Genomic DNA, 9,662 nt, shown 5'->3' with positions numbered 1-9,662 from the left:
GCTGTGTTCTGAAAGCATCAAGCAATCGGAACCGCTGCGTACTGTGCTGGAGTTCACACCTCGCTCCCCTTCGCCATCCCTGCAGGCTGTCGCTGCCGGGAGCCCCGGAGCCTCGCAGGCTCCACGGATGCACCTCGCTGCGAGTCCCGAGTCAAAGGAGAAGAGAGCTTGAGGGCCAGTGAGCACAAGGCACAGAGAGGCAGGAAAGAAACCCTGCAAAGAGCAAGTGCTCCTTGGGCGAAGAGTGGCCCAGGATTAACACCAACCTTCCCGCCCCGGCTGCACCGGAGATTTGCCCGGAAGCACAGACCAAGACTCTCCACACCCGGCTCAGACGGAGCCCACTGAGATGGGACTCTGCCTCCAGGACAGACCCAGCACGCGGCCACTGGAGCCTGCTGGGAAGCCATGGAGGGCACAGGGAGGTGCCTCCCCCACGCAGAGGCATTCCTAAAAGCTGCTGCAGCCCCAGCACGCCCTGCAAACCGCTCAGTGGAAATGCTGCTTTAAAGCCCCTTCAATCGCACAATAAATCAAACAGCAGCATGCATGAGGGTCAAAAAATTAAACTCCAGTGCTGTACCACAGCACAGGACTGAGGGAATGACTTCCTCTGACTCACGCAGTGAGTCACTGCTGCAGCATTTGTTATTTGTACTAATTATTCTTTGCTTTATATGCTCAAAAAAAGGCACCTCTCCCTCCTCCAGCTTTTCCTGTGGTGACATTTCAGCAGCCATAAAACGCAAGCCATCTCTTTAGCAGAAGACAGCTTCTTCTGGAGATGTAAAACAATGATTAATTCTTCAGGCGTTTTAGCTTCCTCTTGCACAGGAGCATTAGCAATACAGACAGAGGGATGCTCAGAGTCTGAAGGTAGTGGTGAAGCCTGGAATGTCCTCAAGTAACTTTTCCCTCGCTGCTTGGAGCAGGAACTTCAGACTGAGCCATTTTGGAACAGCATTTTCAAGAGCACAGGATCCAGCTGCACCTTGTGGGGAAGGGCTACTCGCAGAGACAGAGCCAGAGCACAGTGTGACTGCACCCGAAGGTCAGTCCAGGCAGCGCTAGGCAAGATGCAGACCTGTAACTAAGGCTGCTCCTTGCAGGGTCTCCATCAGCCTCAGCTGTCAGAGAAGTCAGCAAAGATGCCTGCTCAGCACCCTGTGGCAAGCGGACTTCAGGCAGGCCAGCCAACCCACCACCAAGAGGACATGCGGGTGCCTGCAGCTGAGCTGTGCCGGCAGGGAGGGTAACAGGGCTGGAGGCCAGGACAGACCAGCACCCCGGCCGAGCAGGAAGGAGCAGCTCCACACAGCCTTCACCAGACACCAGCCACTTGAGCTGCAATTGCTCCAAGCTCCTGCAGAGCAGTTGGCTCCTATGATCCATCTGGTTACAGGGGCCTCAGGATATCCTGCAGAACAGGAAAGGCCTGCAAAAGACATGTGTTCCACCTCCCTGCTCGCCTCTGCTCCCTTCCTGGCTTAGTCCTGCCCAGGAGGGAAGCAGCCTCAAACCTGCCTGGCAGATCACATCGGAAGCGCTCAGCTACATTCACTGCTGCCGCCTGTAAACCTGACAACAAACTTAGTGAGGGGAGTCCACCACGTCTGGAAATCTCAAGGGTCTTGAAGGTATTTCTGAAATACAGTAGCTCAGGATACCATAAACCAGTAACTCACATCTTCAGAGGTGTTTTTGGTGTTCTAGATGTTATCCTCGCATAAACAAATGCGATAGACTGGCAAGGATTCTGGCTTTCACCCCGGCTATACACACACCAGCAAGCGCTGCTGCCCAGCGTGCCGCTGACTTGTCCAGAGAACAGTTGGTGCCAAGGACCTGCTGTCCACAGGTTTAGGCGGTTTCCCACCATCCTAATGCTAGCTCAGCCCTGCAGATGCATAACCCCTAGCAGGTGGGATGCATTCGGGGTGATCTTGGACCACATCCTGCAGTTCAGCTCCATCCAGAGGGAATTTTTATCTGTGCTCACAAGGAGTACTCTGCAACACGAACTCATGCACGGTAACTGGAGTCTACATGGAGAGATGCTTCAGATGCACAGTCCCATCTGTAAATGCACCCTTTAACACTAGCCCAGCTCACCTGGGTGAGAAGAAAAGAAAATAACCTCCCAAAACAATGCCTCTGTCACTACACTGACAAACAGGACGACGACTGCCTGCTCGGCTATTGCCAGCACAAAAGCTAGCACAGCAGCAGACCTTGGAGCTCACGGAAGACAAACCTCCTGAAGCAACTAAATAGACAGAAACCGCATCTGTTTCTGAAAGTCCCATGCACTGGAGACAGTTAAAAGGTGGGAGGACATTAGGGAAAGCTGTTCTTTGCCAGACTTCTGCTTAAGGCCTCTGCTGGAGACAGGGCACAGGCGAGCCTGCTGGAGACGAGAGGCAGCCCGAACACGCTGCTGGTCTGGTCTGGTGTGATCATTCCTTTATTTTTAAGTAACTCCTCTCTGTTGCCCCAGAAGGGTCAGTAGTTCCCTTCCAAAGGCAAGCAGCAGCTGCAGCAACTGCTCCTCTTAGTGCACGGCCTGGAATAAACTGACATTACGGTGGGATTTGGACCGATTGCCTCTTAGGCCTAGGGATTTACCTGCAGCTCAAGTGAAGCCTCAGGAACAAGATTCAGACATGAGAAGCGGAACATCTTGTCTGCAGTCGGACTTATTTAGGAACAGGCAAGGAGTGTTTAATTATCTTTGAAGTTCAGACTAGCCTTAAGAAAAAAGTTACACTCCTTCTCTCCATGCTTTCCCAGTTGGAAAAACAGAACAAGTCTCATAACTGGACCCTAATTAAGAGGCTCTCACAGAAGGCAGGTTACATATGGGAGATGAACTAGGTGGTTTTCATTTACTGTCAAGAGCCACAATTAAATAAGTGTTAAGTGTGGGGACTGTGAGCTCCCACTGAGGGCTGAAGGGGATTGCCTACCGCTAAGCACATCTGGGCTGATGTAGGCAGGGCTCCCTCGCTGGTCTTTCAGCAGGTCATCTTCACTCACCAGGTGCTTTCCAAGACAGAAGTTTGTTATGGTTATTCGATGAGTCCTGCGGAGAATCAGAAGGCATCAGTGAACAAAGACCTGCACGAGCCAAACAGCACAGAGGAAGCTGACCAGAACAGAGGTGTGTCTGTGGGGCTTTTGGGGAAGCTTGAAGTGCAGGGAAAAGACAAGCAGAGCTGTTAAGATCAACTCCGTCCTGATGGGGAGGGATTCCACACGTCAGCATGGCTTGCAAGGCTCTTACAGAGGGTAAGAGAATCTCTTTATGGACGCCCAACCTGAAGGGCATGTGTAAGCGTGGCTGTAAGCACGGGGTGCTTGCTAACTTGCCCACCTTGCAGCCAGCCCCCCAGGAGCAGCCCCCCTAGCCAGCAGCACAGCACCAGGATCTGCACTGTCCTGCCTGCTGGCCACTGCAGGGTAGGAGCGCTAACAAAGTAGGAGTTTATTTTAACAGCTAGTTCTCCCCTACACTTCCCAACCACCGTTTCTAAAGGCATCTTCTCCACACGACATTTCCTGGAAGCTGAAGGAACATACCCTACAGGAAGGGCTGCCCCGTGCCTGCCCTCCACGCGCCGCTTGCTTACGCGTCCCCAGCAGACGAGCTGCAGGACCTTTGATCAGATTCAGCTTAACCACCTCTGCGTTACCCAACAGTCCCGCAGCAAGAGCCTGGTGGCAGTTTTACCTGATCTGCAGGACTATTCCCCACATGAAAGTATGCAGAACAGAGAAAGTCTCACCAACATCCAAACCCCCTCCTACACTGAAGTACTGCAGAAAAGGTGAGAACTGCAGGTACATGCAATTTCTGTATTAAGATACCCCTACTTCCCTATGATATAGCCAGCTCCAATAAATTTACTTTTCCAGGGAAAGGGAGCTCATTACAAACTCACGACCACATTTAATCTTCCACGTCACTCAAGACAACTTGGATTTTAATGTACAACTTAAAGGACAGAACAGAAAAATACTGTCTAGAAGATTTCTGTATTCTTGAAAAGAATTACACAACTAGAGCCCAAGAGCATGAATTAAGTCAGTCAAAACAACAAAAAAATATTTCAGCAAATGTAACTGACAAGTGAAATAAAACGAAGCGTGGGTTGGCAACGGTGAGTTGATTATTAAGAAAGGCAGGCTTGTGTTTAAGAAGCGTTAGCTTCAGCTGCCAAGAGGCTTCCCCAGCTGAATAACAATATGCAGGATTTGTTAAAGATTTAAAAGACTAAGTGTTCTAAAGGACACTAAAATGTTCAGGGTTGCTTGATTTAGTCACTGCAATTTGATCTAATCTGTAATCATCCAAGTACCGCACTGGTTAATTGGAAACCTTGCGAGGCTTTAATGTCCGCGTCTCGCAGGGGACAACGTCCGAGGGCTCTTCATCAGCCCAGGGCGCAACGCGGCCGGTCAGGACTCCGCAGTGATACGCAGCTACCTTCGCTCCCCCACCAACAGAAAAGACCTGGCTCTTTTGTGAGCACGGCTGGAACAGAACAAACACTTCTGATCAGCCCAAATGACTGGTCCTCTCCATGGTGATCTATTCTTACGCCTCACCCACCCTTTCATATGACTCACTGCTGTAGAGGCTACAGTTTGTCCTCACCAAAGCCGATTGTCTTGCTAGTAAAAAAGCAAAAACATCGCATGCAATACCTAAAATGACTCTGGTGAGCGTGTTCACAAAGCTACAAACACCTCCCCTTCCCTGTTAGTGGGGGCCCCTTATGCAGCTCTGTCAGGGGGATGCTCCAGCACACACTTTGCCCAGAAATAAGGGACACTCTGGGTGGCAGCTCTTTAAAGCAGCAACCTTTGTCTGCCTCTTCCTAGCAAGAAGGAGAATCAAAGCAGCAAGCAGAAGATAAGAGATTTATCTTAAAGCAGCTCTACAGAAACGACTTAAAACAACTTACAGGTGGCCCTGAAAACCACGAGCTGCTGCGTGTGTGGGAGAGAACCACACAGTTCAGCCTCAGTAGGTAAAATCTGTTTGCTTTCAAACAGTATTAGGGAGGAGAAAAAGGCAAGCAGTGACCACAGAGAACCTGCATGCTGCGTACAGACTCTGGAAGCCTGCAGACCCAAAGCCTTCCAGTTTTTTATTCATTCCACAGAAAACCAGACAGTGTGAAAAGACAACGAATTCCACTCATTCTTAAAGTCAGCACAAAATATTTAGCCAGTAATGTAATATTGAAGGACACGGCAGAGTATCTGAACTGGAACTAGCTTGCCAACTAAATAACTACGTAACCCAGGACAACTAGAAGAACTCCAAGGAGCCACCAAGCCAAGCGCAGGCTACCACCAGCTGCCCGTCGCGCGTGCTGAACTCCGGCCCCACCGGTGCCGTTCGCTCCGCGCCGGGAGGGCCGGTCCCTCCTGGGTCTGCACAGCACCCAAGGCATGTTGGACATCCACGCGTTACAAACTGCGGCTTGCATCAAACCAGCTCATGGGAACAAGGAAGCTATTCCAAGCACAAACGCAGACTAGACAGAAGAACTTTTGTTTAGATAAGTAAATATTTTACTGCTAGCAAAAACACAGCAGTGCAACAGTCAAAGATTTAACACTGCTGTGATTATAGTACAGACTGCAGTGCTGGGAATTCCTTTAGCACAATGGAAAGTGAATTATGTGAACAGAACCACTTAGCACACTTTGATTTTTTTTTTTTATATATACACAACATAAGCATTTCTCCTGCAGGCTTCTGAATTACTATAAAATTTAGTTTTCAGAAGTTAGAATCCAAAAAGTGCTGACACAGAGTCACTAAGCTTGGGGGAAGAGTGAACTGCCGAGGTGCGGCTCAGTTCATTTCTGGAGATTAACTCATAGAACTTTGAGCTGGATTTGTGGTTTTGTGCAGCCTGCTCCCATTTCCCTCGCCCTTCTCACACGAGAGCCCTCACAACAAGTGCTGCCTTCAGTTGTGTTTCCAACAGAAATCTGCTTCGGGAAGAAACAGAACACAGCTGCCAGAACAGCAGCTCTCCAGCAGACTTACCTTTTGTTTAGCACCATATTTCCTAGTTTCAAGTCTCTGTGCACAATATTTTTCTGTAAAATACATAATAGTATAACATGAACAACAGTGTATTTGTTATAGAAGTATAAATCTGGTACTTGGACAAAAGCACCGAGTATCTGAAATCACGTCATCTTCCTTCTCAGAAATAACCTACGTCACGGTTTCAGGTCAGGTTGCATCCTGGGTACTTTGTGCACTTCATTTTCGGTTCTGGTCATGACAGAACAAGCAAGTTTGCTGCTTTGAACACGCAGGCAGACTTGACTGAAACCAAGAGGCCTGAAACTTAGGTGTCCAGGCTCACCAAGACCAACATGACGAGCACTTCCTCAGAAGATACCTGCTTCATGGCTCTGCTCCCTTGTCACAGGGCAAGAAGCCAAACATCGGCAGAATCTATTTTTGTTACAATAATTTCTAGTTCATTGATCTCAAACTTGTAGCTTGAGGTTCTGACCTCAGAAATCAATTCTTACATTGTGATTTATTGTGCTTCGAAAGGAAATAGCTTGAAGAGCTTCCTGCATTTGATTAGCCTCTGCTCTCCTCTTCAACCACCCCTTTCTGAGGTTAGGAACACTCTAGTTCACCTGATCTGCATTTAGTCCAGCTGGCCCCTCTCCACAGTCAACAAATACTACCTTACCATCCAGAAACTTGAGGGGAGGGGAGGGGAAGGGAAGGGAATGCTCTTCTATGGCTTGGGGCATGAGGCCTTATGCAGAACACTGTCACACGGAAACAGCTGAAATACCCACGCTCTGCAACCTCACCACTGCCTGCACAAGGAAGTTTTAAACCATCTATTGTACTAACGTGGGAAAAGTGTCTTCCAGCACTGAAAGGGATAAATAACAAAGATCTTACCTTATGTAATGCTTCTACCACTCGTACCACATCATAAAATATCACTACCGTCTCCCGCTCACTGAGTCTCTTCTCTTTAATGACATAATGCTGCAGATTGATCAGATCTGCTGTTTTGTCACTGAAATCATGAGCACACAGACAGTCTAACACAAGACAAATCCGCTTCTTCATTTTTCTGACCATTCTGTTGGCTTCTAGATCTTCTATAATTTCACAAGCTCGGTCCTACAGGGAGGCAAACAAACGAGCAATAGTTCAGGGAAGCCATCTGGGCATATGGGCTTATGTACCGAGCACTACAGAGCAACTCACTACACGGTGATCTCAAAACAAGCAAACGCAATCGTACTGCTTGATCTTTGCCCCAAGATGGGATTTCAAAAAGAAGATACATGATCTCTATTTAAAGAAGCCAGAGAAAGTCTATGCTGTTTGACTATACGCATGTCAGCACCCATACGTACACACAGACACCTTCAGGAAAACCTAGACAAACTCTACAGCGGTACAGACTCCGTGAATACCAGGGATCCAACACATTATTAAGGAGAAGAACAGAAATCTTAAGACATAATTAGCAGTTCTTCCATAACATTAAGCAGGACACAGCAGGGTTGGACATTTGGCTTATTTAACAGGTAGTACCGTCGGCCTCAAGTGAAAAGTCTGCTGCCAAAACGTAACCAGCAAGGAGGGCAATACCCACATCCAAACCAGTAATCAGCCCATAGCATCCACGAGCAGCTCTGAAGGTGTTCACAGCAGTGTGTTTCACTCACGCAAGATGTTGATCGGCACATTGCCTGGTTTAATTTGCTGAAAGAGTTTCTTGACAATTTGTCCCCTCTTACAGGTCATGATAAAACAATACAGAGACTGGAAAGCATAAACTCAGTTCTAGAGGGTGCTCTACGGGCACAATTTAATTTGCCAGTGAAGCAGCTATTTTCCTACTTGAAGGGGACACTACTGAGCACCTGTCCCATCTCCGAATGTTCTCACGCTTTCCAAATCCCAAACGCCATTACATCCCACTTAACTCTCAGAAGCCTCTGCCACAAACTTGCTTGTTCCAAGAAGCAGCACCACTCAATCTCAGCGGTGTGCTGGTAACGCTTTACTCACAAGAACAGGGTCAGCACGAACTGTACTTTAAACAAAAGCAGCTCAAGCCAATAGCAATTACTGGCATTCCCCCAACCTGGATGGTGATCAGCAGTACCTGAAAGAGCCCGTGATGATGAACCACTCCTTCCTGGTTGTGGAGCAGGGAAAGGAGAGAATACTCCGTGTGCAGCAGCATCTTGCCCTGTCGTTCCTCTTGGGTTTCTATTCCTTTATCACCCCTTTCTTCTAAGGTGAGAATCTTCAGGAAAAGGGAAAAAAACCTTTACAGCTCCCAGGACAACCCAAATGCCCCCAAACCTCTCTCACATTTTAGGTATTCACATGTGTTTAACAGCTGATGTAATTGCTCTGATGTTTGCATACTTGAACTAACATCTGTGCAGAACACACAGCAGGAGCTTGGTCAACACAGAAAGGCTGCTCAGGTGGCATTTTGCAATTATCCCAGGTGATTTTTCCCACCAGATCCGCCCCCATTTCAGGCACAGCAGAGCAGATCAGAGGGCTCCAGGAGAGCAGCACAGCAGCCACAGAGGCCTCGTCTCAGGGCTAATCTCAACACCAGATCTGCGCCTGGCAGAACTGCCCTGCCGAGGGAAGTTCCAGCAGCCATTTCCGACAGCACACCCGTTCAGCCTACACCACACGCTGCTGCAAGCGCTTCTGTCACGAGAGCTGAAGTTAAAGAGCCCTGAAGATCTGGAAGCCCTGCAGTTCACTTACCTTGAGCTGATAGAAGTCATCTGTCCCATCCTTTCTTGCCAAACACTGAACAATGCTTGGCACAGGGGAGTTACCTAAACGTGGACCTAGCAGCACAAAGCAAAAACAGACTTGTTTTCGTTTAAGCAGCAATGACTAATTCAGGGTTACACCAGTATGCAAGTGTCACGCAGCTTTACGTTAGTTTAAACTAAGTTCCTTTTTTTCAGGAGACTAAGTGCATTTCCACAAATTACAATCTAAAAAACCACTACTGAATTCAAACCTTTTTGGACAATGTTTCATTTGTTCACTGGAGAAACATTTCACAAAAGCCCACACAGGGCACAGCTGTTTTCAGAAAATTCAAATTTCTGCATGCCTGAACCATACGGCTTTTACATTTACTAGCAACACCCATGGCAACTGCTGTTACCACACCTCTGAACCCAACTGCCACCTCGGCAGGGACTGCTCAGGTACACAGATTAGTCCAAATTTCAGGTTAACACACAGTTTCCACTCTTCAGTTTAAATCAATCAGCTTCCAATTGATTAGCCATTGCTTCCCACTGTGAAGTCCATCGGGGTTTTGACAGTTTATTCAACGAGTTCTGAACTAACAGCTATTCTAGCAGCTCTCAAACAGTGGCAGAGTGGTCTTGCTGTGGCACATACTGCTCATAGTGACCACTACTGCGTTATTAGGTTGCCTGTATGCTGATTCGACAGCATATTCCAGGCAAGCTGGGTTGAACATCTCCCCAGAGCTCCAACCAAAAAGCCCCTTGAACGAATATGCTCTTTAGCCAAGTTTAAGAATGTAGTTAAAAAAAAAAAGGGGGGGGGGGGAGAAGGGCCTAATTTTTCT

General features: G+C 48.1%; 1 protein-coding gene across 1 annotated transcript in view; it reads right to left on the bottom strand.

Annotated features, from left to right (window-relative positions):
* The window catches only part of STK40 (serine/threonine kinase 40), a 21,532-nt gene that overhangs the window by 3,997 nt on the left and 7,873 nt on the right, over window positions 1-9,662 (bottom strand). The window contains exons 4-8 of the mRNA XM_009639977.2: window positions 8,813-8,898; window positions 8,184-8,327; window positions 6,959-7,186; window positions 6,068-6,120; window positions 2,967-3,082 (exon numbers count right to left, since the gene is read on the bottom strand). Coding sequence (XP_009638272.1) covers window positions 2,967-3,082; window positions 6,068-6,120; window positions 6,959-7,186; window positions 8,184-8,327; window positions 8,813-8,898 — 627 coding nt within the window. The remainder of the gene's footprint in view (window positions 1-2,966; window positions 3,083-6,067; window positions 6,121-6,958; window positions 7,187-8,183; window positions 8,328-8,812; window positions 8,899-9,662) is intronic.

This window comes from Egretta garzetta, unplaced genomic scaffold (genome assembly GCF_000687185.1).
Source record: "Egretta garzetta isolate BGI_Z169 unplaced genomic scaffold, ASM68718v1 scaffold66, whole genome shotgun sequence".
Taxonomy (NCBI): Eukaryota; Metazoa; Chordata; class Aves; order Pelecaniformes; family Ardeidae; genus Egretta; species Egretta garzetta.
This window is presented reverse-complemented; position numbering and strand designations above follow the sequence as displayed.